The sequence below is a fragment of the Vidua macroura genome, chromosome 3, assembly GCF_024509145.1.
Source record: "Vidua macroura isolate BioBank_ID:100142 chromosome 3, ASM2450914v1, whole genome shotgun sequence".
In the NCBI taxonomy this organism is placed as follows: Eukaryota; Metazoa; Chordata; class Aves; order Passeriformes; family Viduidae; genus Vidua; species Vidua macroura.
The window spans coordinates 86,153,489-86,177,100 of NC_071573.1; the positions used below are offsets into that span (position 1 = coordinate 86,153,489).

Here is a 23,612-nt window from a genome sequence, read left to right on the forward strand (position 1 = left end):
AATACATATGCTATCCCATATAATCCCTGCATCTAATGAATGTCCACAAAGAGAAGAATTACAGAATGAATATGGTATGACAGTAATCTCAAATGTACATTATTCACAGCAGTTCAAACATGCTATACTTACTGGGTCTCCTTTGTCCCCTTTTTCAGAAGGCTCTCCCTAAGGAAAAGTAGAAAAGAGGTTAACAGATTTATTTTAAATGGTAAATAGCACATATGTCTGGTTTTGCTGAAGAGTCCTGGAAAATGTGGCTATTAAAAACCTGTCTAAAATACAAAGATATGTACTACAAAAGTTTACTTGAGAGATGATGTTGATTTAATGCCAAGACCATGACATCCATGATCCTTTCAAGCAGGAGCACAAGGGAAGGTCAGAAACATGAACTAAGAGAGTAGTCATGCATCCAAATCTGAAAAGTTCTCAAACAGAGGTGCTTTATAACACAAAAAATCATAAATCTGTTATATGAAGGGAGTAAAAATACTGTTTCTGCCTGCATGAAAACTATTTTTATAGGTATGACCAAAGAAACCAAGAAGCCTCACAGTGAACACACATACATACATACATACATGAGCATACATTCCTAGAAGAGTAAAATACACATCTATTCCCAAGTAATATGTCCTGAATAATACTGTAATAACTATGCTCAAACTAAAATATACTAAATTAGAATGCTAGTTTGTAAATTTTAATAATTTAAAGCTTCTTGTTTTTTCATATAGATATAGAAAATCAAGTTTATAACTTGAAAAAGTATGACTGGCACCTAATTCACGAGGCAGCCTCTGGTCATAAACTTATATAAAAATAAATTTAAACTGGTATTAAGTAAATGTCTGAATGTTTTTAAAGCTAAGGACTTTGTGAGCTGGTAAAGCAGGGAAATTTACCTGCCTATGTAAATGCCCTCTCAAGGAGGGGCTTGAATAAAGTACTAAGGACATTTAGAGACTGACAGCTTTTTCCATGCCCAAACATTTTTTCTTGATCTCCAGTACATTTTACAAGCTTTCATTCATAATCAGTACATTGTGTTAACTTCTAGTAAATACATGAGCACAGAAGTAAGGAATTAACTCACCTTTTCTCCCTTTGCACCAGTCATTCCCAATTCTCCTTTCTGACCCTTTTAACAAAATTAATTATATTTAAAATCTTTGTATTCTGGCAAATGTAAATAACCCCCTCCTCTTCTTTAACTGTACTTTGTTGTATGTGGGCCACAAAATCTTAACGATTGTTACAATGGAAATCAAGCTTAAACATCTGCAAATGAATTTAAATGACTGTTTTCTATAGAAGATCTGCAGGCTTATCAATAAAATGTTGTCAATTCTGTCACATATCCAGAGCACTGTTCTCTTCTCTTAAAAGTTGGAAAGGCATGCAATTGTTAAAATATCGGTGAGCTGTTTATACAGGACAGGTAACTAGAAACAATATAGTGCCATATGGTGTGGATTCAGAATTAGACTTGCATGTAATTTTTAGAGGTTGTCTATGAGTATTTTTGGTATAGAAAGCCTCATTGTTATAGAGCAACTGCTTTAAATATTCATTATTTACTATCCAAAATATTTTCTGAATTTCAACTTTTTCAGAGTCCTTCCCACATAACTGGCAGGGCAGCTATTTGACTTCTCAGATGGCATTATAGAAACCATATATAATTCTTTCAGCATTTCCCCTTTCTATTTATACTAGAGGAGAAAGGATCACATGCTGCCCCTGCAGGATAGCATGGTAAGTTGGATATTCGTCTACACAGATCAAAGTGTCAGTCATCTCAAAAATCTATTCCTTCAAAGCCCATTGGGATAAATCAAATAAAATGCACTGTGTTGAGGGTGGCAGGGAGAGGTTGGGTAGGCACTTTGAAACTTCTCCAAATTCATCCCAAATGCTTACAACGTCTCCTTTCTGGCCTTTAAGTCCAGGGGTCCCAAGTAGTCCTAGTAGTCTTGTATCACTCTGGAAAGAAATATCACCACAAAGATCAGAAAACGTCACTATTTACTTCCAGCAACAATTTATTTACTGTAGCAATTTATTGTAATTAACCAGTTGTAAATTCAGAAGTCCTAATTTACTGCTAGAAAGGGAGTAATAATAAATGCCTATGCAGTACAGCTAGGTAGTGTGTTGCAGAACACATCCTTTATCATTCATTCACACTCCTGCCACACTGGCAGAAAATGAACAAACGCATAAAAAGGAAATGTCTGTGTTGACTATTGCTATGTAAATCTATGATTTTTAAGTTCAACACAAAGAACATATTTTTATGCTCATTTTTACATTTCTCAAGTATGTTCAAAAAGAAGAAAACCCCCCACTTTTATGAAAAAGAACCACAGGCTTTTTACTTTTGAGCACGATGAAATGTAAAAAAAACCCTGGAACTAATTTAAGTCTACTACAGTAGTAAGACAAAGGAGAGGGAACAGGCTCCTCACATTGCTTCTCAAAGAAGACAGACTTAAGGACTAGAAGGTTCAGGTTCTATACTTGCTCAGCTATTATTGCACTGCATTTATTTACTCTCTGTACAAGGTAAAACACAATAAAACACAAAGCAAATGGTTTCCCTTTCATAAAGCCAGACTTCCTAAGGGGAAGATGTTTCTTTGCAATGACAATGGAAAAAGAAACAAAACCCCAATAACCCTGAAAAATGAGCTCCAGTTAAGACCCAGGGAATCCCAATCCTAGAACAGATGCCACTGGGTGAGCAGGAGCCCTGAGTAAGACAACTTCCCTTGCCATATCCCAGTTTCCACAGCTCTAAAATGGGAAAATACCACAATGAATAAATGTGCCATTTACATTGTGTTAATATTTTCAGAAGATGTAACTGAATATAAATTAAAAAAAAAAATCAATAATTATTTTAGAAATGCTAATTTCCTGATGGATTCTCTTTGGTGTTTAGGGTTTCCAACACTGTGAGTACACTAATTATCAAAATCACCTTCAGAACAAGATGCAGATACCCAGATACCTGAGTACTGATGAGAAGTAGTTGACTACCACTGGACTGAGAATCCAGGTGTCTGTTACCATGAGTACACTACAAATGATGATTTATACTGAGTTGTGCTTTTTTCTTTTTTGCATATATGGAACAAAAAAAAAAAAAAAAAAAAGGGGGAAAAGGCCTTTAGACCAAATAACTACCCTTATGTTCTTTGCATTTTTATAGGTAATTTCTTCTTTAGAACCAAATGCAAGTAAAATACACCAAAAAAAAATCTTAGAAAGTTAATACTGAATTATCCCATAATAATCTAAAATTACTGCAAATTATAATAATTCTGAAATATTTCCTGACAAGATTGTGTTGTAGTTTCAATTTCTTTGTGTTTTGGCTTAAGTTTTTATTTTTATGTATTGGAGAACATTTTTGATTAAACTGATTTGCTGTCCTTTCCAAAGCTACTTAGAAGCAAGTTTGGCTAAATGACCTTGTATCTATGTATGGAAAACTGGTGAAAAAGAAGGATGACAAACAGAGGCCTTGAAAACCCAAATAAAGATAACAGAGGCCTGAGAGTATATAAAGGCAAATCATGAGGCATCATTTATCCATCTCTGAATGTAACATATAGGGCAAAACTAGTTTCTTGGCAAAAAGAAGAGAAAAAAAATGTGTTTATTGAACACATGCGAAGCATCTGATTAATGCTGAGAATGCAAAAGACATAACAAGAAGGAATATAAAAAAAGTCACCTGTAAAAACAGGCACACAGGAAGAATGAGGGAAGCAATGCTCCAGCACTGTCTCCCACCCCATTAAGGATCAATGCTACTACTTATCCTAGGCAGGTTCCTCTCACCTTCATTAAAGAAAGATTGCTGATCTTGGTTCACTGTTCAGCACAATTTACTGCTGCAATCAGCAATTGTATTTATAGTGCTCTTTCACATGGTTCAAGTAAATTATGCTTTTAAAGGCTTGCACTCCAGCCTCCTTAAAAATCCCTCTGATAAAGTGATTGACGCTGACCCAGAAAAATCCTGGTTGCAATAAATTATTTAAATACATTGTGCAATTACCAATACTTATTACAACAATCAGAAATTACCATACAGCAATCAGGAAAATTGCAAAAAATCTGATAAGAAACAGAGAAATTAGAGAAACAGAAAAAACATTGTTAATTATGATGGGTCTTAAGAGCCACCACATTTCTTGGTATCAGTTTCTCATGGTTCCTAGGCATACCAACACAAAGAAACCATACTAATATTCTCAAGGAAAATTAAAAAAAAAGGTGTGAAAATACTTATAACAACTAAAACGTGGTCAATACCTAAACACTTTAAACACCAAGCTGAAAGAAGACCTTGTGACATCCTTGAGAACATGGATAAAATTACAGAAGATGACACCACCATTCCCTGTGCTGTAAGGAACTTCAAAAACCTCAGAGTATCACTCAAATATCATTTCACCAGTGATAACTGAGGCACACTGCAAGTTCAATACTGGAATGTGAAAGACTGCTTGATGTCTCCAAGGTGCTGGGGACAAAATCAGCTTCTGTCATACTGTGTAATAGCATGGAGAAAAGAAAAGTTACTGGTGCATACATCTGCCTAAGTGGCAAATGGCAAAGCAGAGAAGCTGCTTTTTTCTTTGAAGACCTCTTTGTCTCTTCCTTGGTGGGAATATCTCAATCCCATCCTAAAATGTATAGGAATTAATACGTTTGTCGCTGGAGACTTAAGCTGACTCTAGGAGTCAACTTTAACTAAAAGTTTTCATATTTAGAACCTTCTACTTGAATCAGAAAGCCAACTCCTCTTTCATCTGGAATAAACCAGTTCAACCTTGTGGAACACTTAATTGCTTATGACAGAGTCATTAAAATCTTCAAACTAGACAGCTGAAGTAAGAAGAAAGTTGATAAGCTATCCAGGATTTGAAAGATAATTAATTTATAGACTCGTACCAGCTGGTCTACATTTTTTCCAGAAGATTGTTAATTAGGAAATATTAGCCACCTTAAGAATACTTAGAGCCTTCTAATTGTAAGAAACATGAATTTTGGAGACAGATGTGTGTAATTTCCTGGAGTTTGTCACTGTTTGTATTTCCTCTTGCAGAATTAACCTTAAAGGGACTATCAGGATCAAAGAGACTGATAAGGCAGAGCTGGGGAGTGAGTTACAAAAAATAAGGTATCAATAGAGGAAACAGTGTGCTGATATCAGTGAAAGCTCTTTGGCAGGAAGAAGAAACTGGTAAGGAAACCAAACGTGAAAAACAAAATATATAAAACTTCAACATATATATATGAAGCAGGAGACCAAATACAGAAATGAACTCTCTAGGCATAAAAAATGCTCTATCCTTAATTCCTAATACATGCTTCTAAGGTGATATACTGATTTGGCATGGATTAAATATCATAATTAATATCAGAGAAATCACTTCAGTGATAAAAGCAGCTGGAAAGGTATGTTTGACATGAATTTAATGCCAGAATCCTTGTTCAAGGAAAGATTTTAGCACTCTGGGAATGTTAAATAAGAAAAATACCCTGAATACATGTGCATTCTATTCATGTATAGTTAATGCATTCTAATATTAAAATAAATTAATTCCCTCCAGGCTTGACCTGATGACTTAAGTTGTGATACACACATTAACTACTGTACTGGGGAAATAATGCTGTAATAGTGCATCTTGAATTTTTGAACGTTTTCCGATCAGAGAGGTTACATACTCCCAAATCAATTAAGCAAACTTCTCTATTCTCATACAATGGCAGACACTACCACAGCTTAAATGATTTGAAATACCTGCAGTAAGAATGTAAAAACTCTGTCAAGCTGAACACAGTCCTATGCAATTTCAACACTTTTAGTCCTTTAAGTTCTTTTAGCTGCAGGTGGTTTTATAATTGACACAGTATTTTTATTATTCCTAATACAAACATAAGGACAATTCTCCTGGACTGCTGGCAGATCTTTTCAAAATTATGCCTTCTTGTCTTTCTATTTTACTCTTAGAATCATGAGAGAGTTGGTAAAGAAAGAAATGTCAAGTACAATTTGAAGCAATTAGGTTTAGAAATGGGGAGCTGGTGCTTCACACTAACAGCTAGGTGGTCCACACATTTCCTTTCTGAGTTTTACCAATCAAAACCAAATAAGTAGAAGATGGATGGGAGGCAAGACACATGGCAGCAAGATAGATGACCTGGCAGGTATGTGACTGGAGTGTGGACTGAAACTCGTAAAGGGATGCAGAAAGTGAGCAGGAAAGAAATTTCCTTTTTAATTAATTTGGAATGAGGTTCACAGAAATCAAAACTATAGTAATTTCTAACTTAGATACTACTTAGTCATAAATCCACACAGACACCAAATCAAATCTCCATACCTCATTATAATGTTTGTTCAATGAATCCAGGATTCCTTTTAGTCCAGATGGACCCTATATGGAAAAATATGCATCAGAAGGTCATTTTAATTTTACTAATTTTATGTTTGCATATCTTTTTTTAAAGAGCAGTGGAGATGTAAAAGGTTTTTCGGGTTTTTTTTTTTTTTGAGTGTACAGTAAATTATTTTCAGTAGCTTCATTATATATTTTTTTCTGGCACAGGGGAAGAAGAAAGTTAGCTTTCAAATCTCTGAATTTTGAAAAATAGCAACTTATTTTCAAGTGAATTGGTCAGTCAGAGAAGGCAAAAATGAAATCCATATCAATTTTAATACAAGTCCCTTCTGGTATGAACAACATTCTTGTTCTGCAGCATTTTGACTCTTTCCACTAACTCAAAGCACAAGTTTTGATGTAGAAGTGGTTCCTAGTGTCAGTGAACAGCTAGGTTTTTAACCTGAGGGTACAGTAAGTGAAATTGAGGAAAGCCAGAATTCTCCAGAATATTAACTTTCTAGTTTTATTAGCATTGTAAATTTTTACTTAAACACACGTTTCATCAAGAAATTCAACAGTGAAAAAGGAACTTCCTGACCAAACGAATATTTAGGACAGAAACACTGAAAAATGTGCTTGGGAAAAAACATGTTTGGACATTAAATCCCCCCATTTTTAGGCATATTCTGCCAAAAAGCATTCCCTCAATGAGATTTTTAAGTTTGGTAGATGGAGCGGAACACAGAAAGTACAGCCAGTTCTTATGAACTAAGACTCAATTAAATTAACAAATTAGCATAGTTACTCTCTTTGAGTTGAAGTTTTCACATAATGCAATATGAAAAACAACCACTCATGATGGAACATTTAACTGTATTAAATAAATAAATAAATAAATAAATAAAACTGTATCAATAAGATTACAATATATTCAAGTAAGTATTCAAGTTAGCCTGATTGACCCAGATGTAATACAGACAGGGCACAAAAGCACTCCTCTGGGACTTTTTATAATTACAATTTACCCTCTGCAGCTTTTGTCTTAATGTGGATACTAGGAAAACTTGGAGGCCACATGAAACATCTCAGGTGTTTCACTCCCTCCTTCTTCCCTACATTGGAAGAGACAAAAGTGCATTCCTGTTATTTCAAAGTGAATTGTCACTTCAAATTTATGTTAAAACTAAGATCAATATGGTCATGTTGTTTTCACTAAGATCTCACTCCACTCTGACTTCTGAAGTTAATGGCAGAATTTTTACTTTGATATCCATAATAAAGTTGGCAATCTAGAACTGGGACTGAAGTATGATGACACTGCCTAGACATCTCAACATCAACACTGTAAACCTGCTGTGTTGAATCCTTGAACCCAGGATTCCTGGAGAATTCTGAAATCCTGCAAGGACTCAAAAATAAGAACTTATTCTCCCTTTGCATTTGACATCATGTACCATACTTCTTTTACTGTTTTTCCACAACTGAAACTGCTGCAGTCACACAACCCAGGAAGAACTTAATGCTGTATCTGCCATCAGCCCCAAACTCTCAGATATTATTTGTACATGAACAAATAATTTCTGACAGGATGAAAAGTACATTGACATAGTTTTTGAAAAGCAAACATATCCTTAAAAATCCCCAGAATGTCTCAAGACTAAGACAGTCAAGGAGAACTTTAGGCATTTGGGTTGCATTCTTGACTATGCCACAGCCTTTGAGTTATCAGTTTAGTATTTCAGTTTTCCAAAAATTGACATAAATTTAATAATTTTATATTTCCATCTTTTTTTTCTATAATAAAAAACTAATAAAACAAGTGTACAACAACAGAAAATATTTTTATTCAAGACTTTTTTCCTAAACCATAGTCTCTTTTCTTCCACAGTTTCACAACACTAATATAGTTGCACAATCTACTCTGAAGTCTCTACAGACTAAAAAATCCCAGCAGCATTGGTTTGAAAGTGGAGAAGCAATGAAATTAACAACAGTTGAAGAATTATTGTACCAGCAGTTTTTAGCTTTTGAATGAAAATTTTGCACATCTGCCACTTTGAAGCTCACTTGAGCAGGGTTTCCTTTTTTTTTCTAATATCAAGTTGTGTAATTGAGAGAAGTGAAGCACACAGAGTAGAGTTGCATGAATAAGAAAAGAACTGAAAATGTGTCCTGATTGTTTTCCAAAATTGCAAACAGGTTTCAGATGTTATTTCTACAGACAAGGCAGGAATAGAAACACAGGTGCTTAAAGGGAAATAGCTCCAAACTGTGAAATTACTGGGGTTTACAACATATTTTCCTCCCTTAACTTTTATAGTTCACCTGCATTTCTGTAAAGATGAGACTGTTGAAAAAATCTACCCAATCTCACAGTCCATGCATAAAATGGGTAACAAGTAAATTGCATTGGTTGCCTCTCAAAAATAGGCCATTTCAGAGAACACAGCCTGCAAGTGACTCAGCAGAGTTACTTTATCCCTGTATTTCACTTTAGTGCCTGCCCATTAAAATAAGACACTGTTTTTCTGTTTATTTTAATGCAGAACATCATGAAACTCATCAGGGCGGATGTACAATATTGCATAACTATTCCAAAGAGCAAATGGAAAGAATGATGAAAACATGATACCTGCCACAATAGGACACAAGAAATAAATTACATTTTGATAGGGATAAAAAAACTTAATGGATAGAAACAAGCAATATGACCAACCTTTGCCAGCCATTCCCACACTATAATGTAAGCATTTCCAATATTCTTCTAAGAAGCAGCTGAAAGTCCAGGAAAACCAGAAATGCTACTGACAATTTTCACTTATCATTGCTTTGATTTTTTCTTTATTGTAATTAAGCAATAACATTCACTCACTCCCAAAATATTGGTAGGGGAATGACAATATTTCCTAAGGCAGAGGAAATGAAATTTCCAAGGTGAACTGCTGGCTACTTAAGATAACTAATCTGGGGACACTGACATATGTATTGAATTACAACACCAAAAGTGTATGTAATTAAATGAAGAAGTTCAAGTGAACTCCTCTACTGCATCACATGCAATGCAGACAAAAATGAAACCCTATTTTAATTTAAAACTTTAGGGAGTAACACAAAGCTCATCTTCCAAGCAAAAATACTTGAGAAGATAAAAAATATAAAATTCAGCCTCTTGCAAAGGTAAATGATAAACTGAACGATGAACTTCAAAAGGTATAGTAATTGTGAAATGAATAAATTCCATCTATTGGGTGAAAACAATAGTTTAGCTTTGGATGTATCAGTTTAAAGAATGAATAATTGTGATTACAGTTTACTAGCCTGTGATTTAACACACCCTCAGTTTCTTTCCCATTTCTGCCACAGGTAGATTGGACAAGGTTGTATTTGGCCAGAACAGGCAGTCCTCATGCTTCCAAACTTTACAAACCAGTGCTGATAACATTTCACTTCTGCTAAAGAATAACTGGGCAAAAGTCAGACTCATCTCAAAGAATTTTTTTGTTATATTGGTGCAAGTTTGTAGCACAACTCTAGCTTAGCACTCTTGGTTTTAAAAACAAGCTAACTCACTAAAATGGGAGCAATTAAGAAATGAAAGTTCTCCAGTCATAACAGTTCCAGTAGAGGCAGAGAAAATTAGGACAGGAAAGATAAAGTTAACCCTCATTGGAAAAATGAGTAAAACTCCTTTTTTTCTGTTCTCTAGTCCATCTATGTAAATAGCTATACCTGCTGATTCATTTAAAGGTAAAAATAAATAATCAATAAACCCCCAAGCTCAACAGTGACAGACATCAGGGACCCCGTCCGTGTTGCTGCATCCTATAGACTTTTAGTCAGCAGCTACGGCAGAAGAAAGCAATCAGCTCAGTTCTGCAGTCTGATCAAAATGCTATTCCTACAACCTCAAAGCATCCTATTATCATAGTAATTCTTTTTGTTTCCTAAAATCAGCATTTCAATTTCAGTGAAGAGCCATGCTGAGCAGGTAACAGCATGTGACAGTCTCTCTTTCAGAAGACTTTAGAAGAAAATGGAAGTAGGCAAATACATAAAATACATTTGAAGGGTACAGAGATATTGATTTTACAATCACAATTTTCAGAATGCTTGTGAGAGCAAAGTGAATAGTGTGTTTAACAGATGATTTTCACTGCTATCCAGGAGCTTGAAAAGTGGAGAAAAGGTCAAAAAGCACTAGAGGGAGCTGCTGCTCTACTTGGATTCTTGTATTCAGCACAAATTGCTACCCGCTGGATTGAGATGGGTGTGAGCACACATCTTGGCTCTCCTGTACTGAAATAACAGAATAGTACTCAAAAACAACAGCAGACAGCAAGGATGCATCCTACCAATTTTGAACCAGAAGGGAATCAAAGAACACATTAGAAGTCTATAATATGTAAATAGACTTTAAACAAATACAGAGGAGGAATATATCCCATAAATTTACAAAAATATTTTTATAGCTGATAAATAAAAATCCTCATTGACTCCTTGCCTTTTGTGAGCACAGGATTTGTTCCAAAGAGAAAAAAAATAACATAAAAGAAAGCATAAGGAAAAAAAATGACACAAAAGAAAGGGAGAAATTTCATAGAAAGTCCCACTTTAAGTGAGTAGTTTCATTACCAGATGCCAATCAATCTATGTTTTTGACAGTGATAAAGGTTTTTAACCAAAGCTATGCAGATGATGTTAAGGGACTAGAAATTCACACCAAGCATTAATTTTACTGAAAAAAAAAAAATCCCCAGAAATTAGGTTAGGGAAAAAAAAAGAAAAAAAATGAGATATTGAGAGAAGGTTAGAAAAGTCTTAAATGCTGCCATACTACAAGTAGATTTTTGACTATTAGCAGGTGCTTTTACACTCCTGTGACATGAAAGCACAGCATGTATGCTGACTGCAAGTTTTGTAACTTTCCAGTTTTCTTTAATTTTACCCCAGTCTTTTCCCCACAAATCCCTATATGTGCACATTGTTATTAGGACTGTCCTTGATAATAAATACCTTGAGTATTGTATTTTCTTACCACAGCTTTTATGTTTTTGGTTGTTTGTTTTTTTTTTCTTTTGTCAGTACTGAGCACTTGACTGTACTAATATCTAAATTAAATACTCAACATCATGGCATAAACTGAAAAATAAATTAGATAAATTTATTAATTTCAAACACACAGTGCATGCTCTAGCCCTAACAATTAATGACTGAATCTCCTTTTTCTCAAAAACAAATTTTCCATTTTTTTTTTGAAACATCAGCCCAAACCCGAAGTTTTTTATACTGGAGAGTCTAATTTTTACATATTCCATCTATTAACCACTTTGTACCATGTGTAGGCCAAAGTTATGCCAGCAACCACCCTGCAGGTGTGACTGTTCTGTTGCACTTTGGAAAAGCCAGAGCAAGGGCTAACAATGCAACCACGTGCATAAAGCAGCTGCTTATTATTAGGAGAGAAGGGTAACTGGAAGCACAGCAAAACTGAATATAGTTTGAGCCTTGAAAAAGAGAAGGGGACTGATGGATCCTGTTAAAGTTTTTTTGGTGCATACAAGCTGTGGCTCTTGAAATATGGGGATCCTGCCAATGCACGTTAGCAGGCATTGCTGCTTTTAGAGTATGCCTTTTCTATGTGTTATCTTCTCAGCCTTGGAAGAGAAACACAAGATGGTGGTATAGCTGTATTCAAAGTGAGGAGTGTATCAAGAGAGTTACACCAGAAACAAATACTTTAAACCAATATTTAGGCCATGGCTGTTTAAGGAATGCTTTTCTCTATGTAGTACTAGGCTACTACCCAATACAGAGTTCCTTGTAGTGACATGGCCATGCTGACAAAGTTGAGCTTTCCACTTGCTGCAAGAAAATCTGAGATATATCTCAGTAATAGAAGCACAATTTAGCTTCCTCTCAAGATTTCTGGTATAGCTGTCAAGGATCATACATCTTCACAAGCCTGACCTGCCAGCAAATCTAGGGTGGCAGAAACCTGTAACGCAGAAACAGCTTTTCACTAGCTCACAAAAAGCTAAGTAGATTAGGTCTAACATTGACCTCTACTATAGTTTGCTTTTTTATCCTTTAAAGGTTATATTTGGCACTTGTATTAAGAAAGATTCTGCCTCACTCCTTTCCTCTGTTTGGCCTCCTGAAATCTACAAGATCATTTCATCATTAGGACTGTGCAAAAGACTCAAACAAGCAAGGCTTCAATATGATTGCATGCAGGGGAAAAGAGTGAAAGGGAGGGATTTTTAACTGGTTTTATGCAGGATAAATGAATTCCATCATAAACGCCTCTTTCTGAACATGTTTTGCAAGAAAAAATTATTTCTGAAATGTATGCAGTTTTTGTTTTGGATGAGGGTAGATGACATCTGTTTCATTTTAGTCATTGTATCCCGTGCAGCAGTGCATTATTCTCTTCTCTACATATAAGACCAGGTTGAAACATCTGACTCAAGGGTTCAGATGCATAAAGCACTAGCCTTTATCCAGGCAAGCAAAAGAAGGAATTATAAGTTTTTTGTTTTATATTAAGAATGTAAAGCAGCAGAAGTTTACTTAATCCACAAATAGCTGTTTTGCATTTATGCATGACAGCATTTTTATAATACAATGCACAGAGAATTTTACAAATATGACCAAGTCTTCCTCTAACAAAAAAAAAGCTGCTTTCATTGAAGACTAATATACATTCATGCCTGATTTGAATTTTAAATCCTTTATATATTTTTTTTTTAATAGAGAAGAAAAAGAAAGTCCCAAACCTCTTAGATCTGAGCTAAACCCTTTAGTTCTTCATATTACAAATCCTTTCATAAAGTCATGTATTTCTTAATCTTTTTAATTCTTCAGTCAACTCATTTGAACTACAGCTGAGTGCTCATTCCAGTGCTGGGTATAATCCTTCCCATCATTCAGACAGTTGGCACATGCTTCACAGAGTCCTTCATCTTTCAAATTACCCCTCTGAGACAGAAATTATCCCTTCTTCTACAGAGCATCATGCATTTCGCAAAGGGAATGAATGCACAATATTCACAGCTAGCATACATGGCCAGTCTTTCTTTGAAATGCCAATTTCTGCTTCCTCCGCTGAAGTTTCCATCTTGTTCTTTCCCTCCTGTGTAGTCCCTCCTACTTGTAGACCCAGTCCTTTTATTTATGCTGCAACAAAAGGCTACCAGTAGTGGGTGTTTGATACAGCAGAGTACACACAGATCAATTATTTTGAACTATAATTATGATCCAGTAACCTGCTATAAAAGAGTTAACAGAGTCCAAGGACAGAGTGAAAATTTCCCATTCCCCTCATTCGTTACTCACAGGAGGTCCTGGTGGCCCTGGTTTTCCTGGAAGGCCTGGTTTGCCTCGTCTCCCCTGGAAACAAAAAAATTACAACAGACATTTAGAAATGCTGTGGTTAGGGACTGATTTGGAATAAGAATTTTAAGAAAAGATTTCTTGCCTTATGTATTAGCAAAAAAACCCATCCAAAATGAACACTCTGTATCAGTCACTGCAATTCTATCTAATGTGAGTAGTTCTAGGGTTGCTTTTAATAGTTTTAACAAACTATATTTGCATCTCCATCCCGGTCACACTTTAAAGCTTTGTCTCAAATATCAGTGCACATTGATAGGGTTATTAACAAAGTACCTTGATGAGGTGTAAAGAAATTACATTTGTATGAATACACTGGAGCTTGGGATGTACATATGTGCAATATAACCCAATTAACAAACACACATACCTTCTTCTCTGGGATGTGATAATGAGCACAAAAGCCAGAGATTTATTTGCAAAAACAACTCACCTTCTTTGTGCAATTACTACCATCTGTGTATATATAATGCACATGCAAAATCATTTGCATTAAAACATAAAGTCCATAAAAGTCTGCTTAAAGGAGATTTTGCACTCAGTTTCTAAAAACACATGCATATGTAACTATTACAATTTTTTAGTACAGAGTTTGCTTGAACAACTGTTTTCACATATGCTTTTTTTTTTAGGAAGATCAACATAAAAATGGAAGTAATTTACAGGAATTAACATCTTTATTGCCAAGCTGAAATCTGATGCACATTTTTTGGAAACAACAGCTGAGAACAACTAATATCTAGGTGCAAAGGGCAAAGAAAAAAAGTGCTATATCCATTAAGAGTAAACTTTTCCCTTGCATATGGCAAATGTACATTAATGTTAAGCATTAGGGGGGTGTCCTGGTAAAAACTTGACTTAAAAAGTGAAACAAATAAAATGCTGGATGACGGTTCACAATTAACACATAGGGATATTTCTGTAAGCTATGCTCCCTACTTCTAAGTTTGCTTCTGTAGTTTATTAAATAAGAGTGTCACATAGACTACAGAAGTATTCTCAGGAACAGAAAGTGAAATTTAGTTTTGTTATTTCCAGGTGAGAGCCCTGATCTGTAGGAAAGCTCTCTCATGCTGTGCATTTCATTAATCTTGATCTATGCTGAGGGGATGTCAGTAAGGGTGGAAAATCCCTCTCTCTCACACCCTGCAGCTCTCCAGGGCAACCTCTTGCCTAGAAGCCAGGGACTCTCCTGAGAATGGTAGGTATCTCAAGCCCTTCAAGCTGAAGAAGAAACAGAACAAAGATTGTGTGCATGTGTTTCAGCCATTGGGTTGTGCCACACAACATGTACACTGCCACCTATGAACGTCCTCAGCCAGTCAGCAGGAAACAAAACCACCTCAGCATATTTGGAGTGCCAGATTCCTGGGTCTTAACTAGCTGAGACATATGTTATGTGCTGAGCTGTTTAATCCCACCAGTACTTACACATGCAGGGCTGTAACTGGGGCAGCTAAGGGTAAATTTTTAGAACCAAAATACAGTACCAGGTGCCTAGACTGGGCTCAAGGCTCTACTGGCCCTTACTACGCACCCCCAGCACATCCAATGCTGTGCTGGTAACACTGTCCCTGCTGCCCCAGGACCAGCTAGGACTGGGAGCTCAGCTGGGCTAAGGTGGAGCAGGTTTTGACTTTGGTCAGCTCACTGATGCTGTTCACTGAGCAACTGAGAAGCTTGCCTGGCCACACATGCACAAGCAAAGGGGGCTGCAGACAGCTACATCTATCCTTTTGGACTGATCTCTGTTCCGGAAATACAGGTGGAAACTGATATTTCCTGACTTAAAAAAAAAGAAACAGTAAACTTCCCTTAGAAAGTAGGAAAAATAGACTGAGAGGTAATAATGTAATAAACAAAGATAAATTACTCCATAGTTTTAAAATAGTCCCTCCGAGTTATAATGATCTACAGTGTTGACTTCTTGAAGCACTTTCCTTTTCCTGTTTGAACTTATCTAAAGTATCCTGAGGGTGACACTTAAAGTCACAGCCGTCTAAACAAAGTATCAAGGAAGTGTCAGGAGGAAGAAGACAGGGCTTTGATTGGCAGACACAACTGTGAATGAGGTGTTAATTACACAGGAAAACATGGAATATGTTGGGAAGGCAATTTTATCTCTGTTTACAAGATGAACTAAAATGTGATTTATAACAAAGACAAAACTTGATGAACTTTCTGAAAAAAAAGAAAAAAACCAAAAAACAATAAAACAAAAACAAGTTATATAAAAAAATTGGGGGTAGTTATTTTTCACCAGCATTTATTAATTACTAGAACACATACCCAGTGAAACACAGAGGAAACATTTGCCCCACTTTTTATCCCATCATTATATTATTAGCCATTATGCAATGTTGCATGCAAAACAACTGCACAGATCAGTATGAGGCATAAGCTTTTTGTAGAGTAATAAAAATCCTATTTTTGCCTCCAAGCACCTTTGTAAACTGTCTGGTATTTTAAATTTAATACAAAAATGTATGAAAGGCCACTACCTTTCAGCAATGACTTTCAGATACAGAGACTTCAATGTTAGGAATACTTTCTGTTGACTTCTCAGCATCAGCAGGGGAAAAAAAAGTATATATATATACTATAGTAAGAGTGTAAGTAGAAAAAATTGGTTTATGTTTTTGTTTAGGGTAATTAAAACAATTAGAAGAATGTTTTTGACGAGCCCATTATGATGCTGCCTTGGGCAGACCATGATTAAATATTTACATTTTGATTTTGAGTCATCCTTCTGGCAAGAGAGAAGTAAAAAACATCTCAGTACCCTCTCTGGTTTATAGAGTGGGCTTAGCAGAGAGCCACAGTTCCCATCTCCTGCTCAGCTGTGGCTCTTGGTAGCCCCATGAGAGAGCTGCATTTATTGCCACTCTGCTGTGCAGAGGGCTGATAGCCCACACAGGAAGCCTGTTACCTTCATTTAGCTTAGATCACTGAGCAAATATTGAGGTTATAAAACCACTCAAAGTATAAATAAATGTCCTAGGAATCATATTGTTCCTTTAACTAAATAAAAAATGCAATGCCACCTACATTCACTTAGAAACAATATGTGGTGTCAACAAGTTGTCTAATGCTACTTAGAATACCTGAAGAAGACCAAAACAGTTGCTGGTTATTTCCTTTGTGCCACATATATTTTTGCTGCCAAACAATGTGATAAAAAGTTTTCTAAATGTTACTGATATTGGATGCTGCTCCCTTGACTCCTGCCCTAACTCATTTGTACAGCAGGCTACTTTCCTCTTTCCCAAAGGACAGACTTCAGCTACATCATTCAAATGACAAATCATTCAAATATCAACTGCTTGGCTATGGGCAAAAAAAGATAAAATACTAAAAATAAAGTAAACGAGAGATTATATGCTTCAGGAAACCCAGCTGAGTGCCTAGCTGAAGTATGTGGTCAGCTGCATTCTTTATTTCTCTTTTCCTTCACCCATTCTGTGAATTGAAATGACTTGATGAGCTTTGCCTGACATGAGATGGAAAGCTGTTCAGAAGAGAGGCTCTGGCCATCCTTCCATAAGATTTGTGCTCTGGTTCTGACTGCTGTCCCTGGGCACTGCTGCAGGTCCAGCACACAGTGCAAGAATTCAAAATCTGTATTGTAACCCTCTGCTGTACCATGCTATATCCATCTATTCACATCTCTCTAACATTAGAGGAGTAAGATCTCTAATCCTACTGTTTAAAAATAAGCTGCAGATTATTTAAGTATAAAATCAAGCAGTTATGTAGGAATACTGACATGATTTATGGAATTAATACAGACTACAATTTAGTATGAAGGTAAAAGTTCTTAGAATAAACCCATGTGAATTTTCAAGGGAAGGTGCTAATTAGTGGTTTTTGAAACACATCATCACATTTCAAAACAAGAAGTAGTTCTAGGGAAAGTAGAAATCTGGCCTTTAAAATCTTAACTACTGTAGTTGTTATGCAAAATTAGTGAAGTTTATGTAGTATTTTTTGCCAAGCTAAACTATGATTCTCTTGGTTAATCCTCATAACCAGACTTAAAAAGGCACAGATATAACCAAAACAGGAGTTGAGTGGGGAGTTAAAGACCCCTCACAGTGCCTGACCCACAGATGCCTGTCAGCACCTTGAGTACCTAAACACAGCCACATTGAGCTCTGGGCAGTTAAAAACTCCAGATGCCCAAAGCTGCCAACAAGCAGCCAAGTGCCAATTCCAGTGCCTACACTAACTCAGATTACAGCAAGAGCTGGGATAGCCTCTCTCCTAAATTGAAAATCTATATTGCAGAAAATGAAACCTTGTTAACATCAGTAATACAGTGTTAGGATTTGAATGTACAATTCCTTCTTCAATCCTATTAACTTTGGCCTTGAGGATGTATTATGGCAACCAGCATATTGCAAATTAACCTCTGTATTAAATGTTAAACCTGAACAAAATCACAGGAAATAAGGCCAGAAGGCAAGAAATGAAAATTAAAACATTGGCAGAAATCAAGTGCAAGTCTGTTCATCATACCCCACTAAAAACTTCCACAGAAACACAGCTCACAAAGAATAGAGCACACAGAGCCTAATCCCCTGTTTTGGGAGAAAAGTCAGTGGGGAGACCCTCACTGATGCAGAAGCCTTCCTGCTCTCAATCTTGGGTTTCCAAAATCATTTAGGAATGATTTACAAAATCTCTAGTTTCTTCATTGTGACATTAATAAAATGCTTAAAGGGAATTCCTAGCCAGGCTACATAAAACTGAAATGTATTTAACAAACAAAAAAAGTCCTTAAACAGGCATAGCAATGCCAAGAAGTCAAATGCCATGATCTCTTTTGCCAAAAAATGGCTAGACAAAATCCATCACAATTTTTCAAGTGTATCCATAAAAGTCCAATTTTATTTCAAAACCACTCAAATAGTTTTCAACTATATTTAGTTTATACCTTAATTTTTATTATTAGATATATTTCTTTCTCATATTTCTATACCTTTGCCTAAAAGACATTCGCCACAATATGACACAAAATAACTCACAGATGTGTGTTATGTAAAAGAGGGAAGAAAAAGAACCAAAAGAGAGATTTTATTTTCTGACTCCACTATATATAGAATATCAAAAGTGACAGTGGATTGGAGGATGAAATTACCACCTCTCCAACCACTCTGGTCAAACCAACAGTCCATCAATTCTCTCCACCCACGAAGAAGAATGCAAAACAATCATTGTTTATATGAACAGTGTGAGAAAATTCAGTAGAAATATGTAAACATCAGAAGGCCTAGAAAACTTTTAGAAGAACTTTAAAACTCTCAAAAGAACAGGGCAACAGACATTAAAAAAAATATTAATAATAGAGTATTTGGAAGAGAGTCTGAAATTCTAAAAGAGCCTCTTTAAAGTTATACCATTTTTGCCATTCCATTAAAAGTTACGTTTTAATTTCTACAGTGGAAATTGACAAGGGAAAAAAAAAGAATTTTTCTGATTGACAAATCTATTTTCAGCATTCTAAATTACAACTGTTTCATTCCATTTTTAAATGCCAAAGTGGGAAAAATAAATATTTTTAAGCTTTATCCTAATTTACTGGATATGTACTTCAAGGTAGAGACATTCTGGGAGGAAAACTATTTTACATTAAGTATTTTTGGACTGCTAAATGTCAGAGTGAAGGAACATACAGAACTCTGACTTAAAGATGAAATCAGATTGGAGCCTTGCCTGTTTAAAAACAACTTACATCAAAGTCAAGGACTGAGAAGATTAAAAGAGATTCCAAAACTCCAGAGATTTAGCTGTGAAGAAAATGTTTTGCATTGTGCCAGGAGGCTGACCTGCAATGCAGACATTATCATTGTTCTGTAAGGTTTGTTTCATAATTGGTTAAGTACAACATTTACTCACTGAACCAGAAAAGAAATTATGTCAAAGAAATATTTAAGTTCTATAAATCAGATAAATGCAATCTGAATTGAAATTAATTTTGATGCCATGCTAAATAATTATGTAAAGAAAATCTAACAGCTCTCCATCCATTTATTTATGAAGATTTTCCACGCTGTCAAACTAACTTTGCTCATGCTTGATTAGAAAAACTTGTAATCTCAGAGAGCAAGCTGATTATTAACGTAAGGCAAATATTGCAATTCCACAGAGTCCCTCCAAACATGTAATTTTAGTGAAATCAATGTTGAAATACTAGATATGAGAACAGATTCTTAGTTTTATGAGGTATTTAATTTATTACTAAGATAATGCTAAAATAACTTCCTCTTAAGTGAAGTATTTGGTATTATAAACACAACTATTGGAAATAAGGAAGTTCTTGCAAAAATATTTACTTCAGGACACCTGCAACATCCCAAGGAATATAGAGTCAAGGATATGGCTCTGATATTGTAGAAAGATTTTTAAATGCTTGAACCCGATTCACCACTGGAACCAGGGAAACCACCATGATGGAGAAATAATCTGTTTAAATACATATAAAAGACCTTTAAAAAAATTGTATTAATCCATAAAAATGAAGTTGTTGCTGAGAATAAGCTAGAGCTAGTCACATAAAAACCACTGAACTGTCTGAGTTGGAGGAAAGCCTTGAGATCACTTAGGATAATCCCTGTCCTCAAGCAGGATCAATTGTCCAGGACTGTGTCTACTCAGCTATTTAGTATTTCCACAGATGGAGACTCCACAACTTCTCTAGGCAGCCTGCATCAGTATTTGATGAACTTCACTATTATAAAGTGCTTTCTTGTGTTGAGATATAATTTTGTGGGTTTTGTTTTTTCTTTTTTCTTTTTTTTTTTTAATTTCTTACCCATTGCCTCTTGTCACCAGCTATTACTGAGGAGAATGTGTCTCCCTCTTCTTTATTCCCTCACATCAGATATTTACACACCGATTAGATTCCCACTGAGCCTTCTCCAGGCAGAAGAGTCCCAGCTTTCAGTCTCTGCTTCCATGGAAGTTTGTCCAGTTGCACCTTGGTGCCCCTGAGGAAGTCTGTACCTGCCTTGAGGTGGTCTCACCAGAGCTGAGCAAAGGGGAAGGGTATCTCCCTTGACCTGCTGGCAGCACTCTTTCAAATGCAGGCTGGGATATTGTTGGCCAGTTTTCTGCCACAAGGATGCACTGCTGGCTCATGGTCTGCTTATTGTCCAAACAGTTCTTTTACATAAAGCTTTCTTCCAGGTGGTTTGTTTCCAGTGTATGCTCATATCTGGGGTTATTCCTCCCAAGATGCTGAATTTTGGATTTGCTCTTGTTGAACTTGATTTGCTCTTGATTTCTTTTGCCCCAGTTCTCTGCTACATTCTGCCCCATTGTCCAGGCTGTTAATGAGGACACTGGACAGTACCAGCTCTAGGAGTAGCCCTGGGGTACACCACTAATGACTCATCTCCAAGTGGACATTGTGCCACTAATGAAAAATTTCTGGACCTTGTTTTTCAGATGGTTTTCAATCCACCTCTCCATCCACCCATCTGACCTGTACTTTGTCAGCTTGTCTACGAAGATAATGGGAGATAATGTCAAAGGCTTCGCTAAAGCTGACGTTGGCATCCACCGCTCACCTCTCATCCACCTAGCTAATCACATCATAGTAGAAAGCAATGTATTTGGACAAGCAAAATCTTCCTTTCATAAGTCCATGCAGACTACCCCAATCACCTTCTTGTCCTCCATGTGTTTGGAAATGGTTTTCAGGAAGATTTCCTCTTTCATACTGCCAGGGATTGAAGGCTGTGGATGCCAGCCTGGTCAGGGAGAGAGAAACAGTAATCATTTCTCACAGTGGCTTGTGTGAATTTTTAGGCAGTTGTAGGAATGTGATAACTTCTTAGTATAAACAATCTGCAGGTGGTGTTTTTCCACATTGTTTTTCTGTTCTTCTTAAGGACTTTTGTGAGAAAGATGTTTTTATTAACTAGCCAATCAAGTAGAATGCATCCTATCAGTCTATATAAGCCGGAGAATACTTTGTATTAAAACTTCTTTTTCTCCTCTTGCAATTTGGTCTCTTGTCTGTTCTTGTGTCATTCTTGGAGCAAGGGTGACAGAAGCCTATTGGCCCGTAGTTCCCTGTACGCTCCTTTGAGAAGATAGAAGTGATATTTGCTCTTTTCCAGTTTTCAGGAGCCTCTCCCAGTCACCATGAATATTCAAAATAATCCAGAGAGGACTGTAACGTGTGTGGCTCTATGGACTTAGACAGCTGTGTCCTCCATCTGGGTATGAAAGTTTGACAGCAAACAGCTGTCAGTGCTCCTTCAGTAGCTCTTGGGTCCTGTGCCTTGTGACCACCATCTCTAAGCGAGTGCATGCTGGACAGAGAAGGTTTGCTGGCCTCTTTGTGCCCTCCTGCACGAACTGCTGAGCCACCTGCTGCATCTCCTGGCTGCCTCTGCCATGGCTGCACCAAGTGCTCCTCAGAGTCCTCATCCTGGCACAGGCCAGGAGGGGCCTGACCTCCACTGCTGCTCAAGGACAGCTGGCAGAGTTTGTCAGAAGCTGCCAGAGCCACCCTTACCTTAGCCTCACCTGGAAGCAACAGGCATCCTCAGTGTCCTCAGAGGCTTCCCAAAACTGCCAAAATCCCAGAAAAAGTGCATAGGAGCTCAAGAAGGCATCAAGAGGACTGTAAAGAAGCAGAAACTGCTGCACAAACTGCTGTGTATTTCAGCTGCATGCTGGGCCTGGCTCTTCTTAGAGGCCAGCTGAGAATGCAAAATCATCCTGTCTTGATTTCACAGCATAGCTGTCTAATAAAATCGCCTTGATCCTTCACGTTAAGAAAATTTTTGCAATTCACTGAAGTATTATATTTTAAAAATGGAATAATTTTCAGAAAAAAAAAATCCCTGCTACAAAGATATCCAACTGAAATGAAGCATTACTTTTCAAAACATCTGGAATATTATTTTGGAAATACAAACTTCATTGCATTTAATATAGTAAAGTCAGAGTCTGGAAAGCTCCATGCAGCCTGGTAGCAGAAATTTTTAAGAATACACAGCAACATGGCAAAATTACTTGAAGACTTCAGAAAATTCTTTGCATGGGAGATGAAGGACCCTAGTGGAATTATTTCAAAAATTAATGGAATGGTGATTTGATTGTAGAGAAAAAACTCTAAATACCTCTTCAATATAAAGAAGAGGTTTTTTTAATTAAAAACCCAGGTGCTGGAAGCTAATGAAGGATTAGATACATGCTCAGTGTAAAATAAAATGCGTATTTTGAAATGTGTGATTGACAAGAAACACTGGAAGAAAAAATTCAAGGAGACTTGCAGAGTCTGTTGTTGATGTTCTTTGAAGTTGAAACTGGACTTCTGCAAAAGATGAGCTTACCTAGAAAGTGCAAGATGATTGGGAAAAGTAATAGTTCTGCACAACACAAGAATCCAGGAAACTGGTGTGGAAGTCCACTGTGGTTTAAATTCCATGCAATGCTAGGTTAGTACCCAATCTTAGTATTGTTTGTGGGTTGGTAATATTGGACCAGGGACTTTTCTGAGTAATGTGTAATTACCCCTTGAAGCTCCTGATGTCATTCTGAGCAGTTGTATAATAGTATCAAGTTGCTGCAGCAGTAACATGCCTGAAGCCAATGTGATGGACACCGAAAAATTATGTATGAATGTAGTGCCTGCCCACAGAGCAGTCTAGTATTTCTCATGCAGGAATGAGTAGCTGTTTCTACTGGCCCATTTCTTTCAGTGACCAGAACTAAAACCCAAAACTCCTGCTGAGTAAGGTCTCATGTCTAACACAAACCACTTCATTAAGGACCTTAAAAAATGCTATACAA

At 36.5% G+C, this 23,612-nt stretch overlaps 1 protein-coding gene across 1 annotated transcript in view; it reads right to left on the reverse strand.

Annotated features, from left to right (window-relative positions):
- Nucleotides 1–23,612, reverse strand: part of COL19A1 (collagen type XIX alpha 1 chain) — a 173,201-nt gene that overhangs the window by 39,968 nt on the left and 109,621 nt on the right. The window contains exons 19-23 of the mRNA XM_053973303.1: nucleotides 13,746–13,799; nucleotides 6,411–6,464; nucleotides 1,927–1,989; nucleotides 1,100–1,144; nucleotides 133–168 (exon numbers count right to left, since the gene is read on the reverse strand). Of these exons, the coding sequence (XP_053829278.1) occupies nucleotides 133–168; nucleotides 1,100–1,144; nucleotides 1,927–1,989; nucleotides 6,411–6,464; nucleotides 13,746–13,799 (252 nt within the window). The remainder of the gene's footprint in view (nucleotides 1–132; nucleotides 169–1,099; nucleotides 1,145–1,926; nucleotides 1,990–6,410; nucleotides 6,465–13,745; nucleotides 13,800–23,612) is intronic.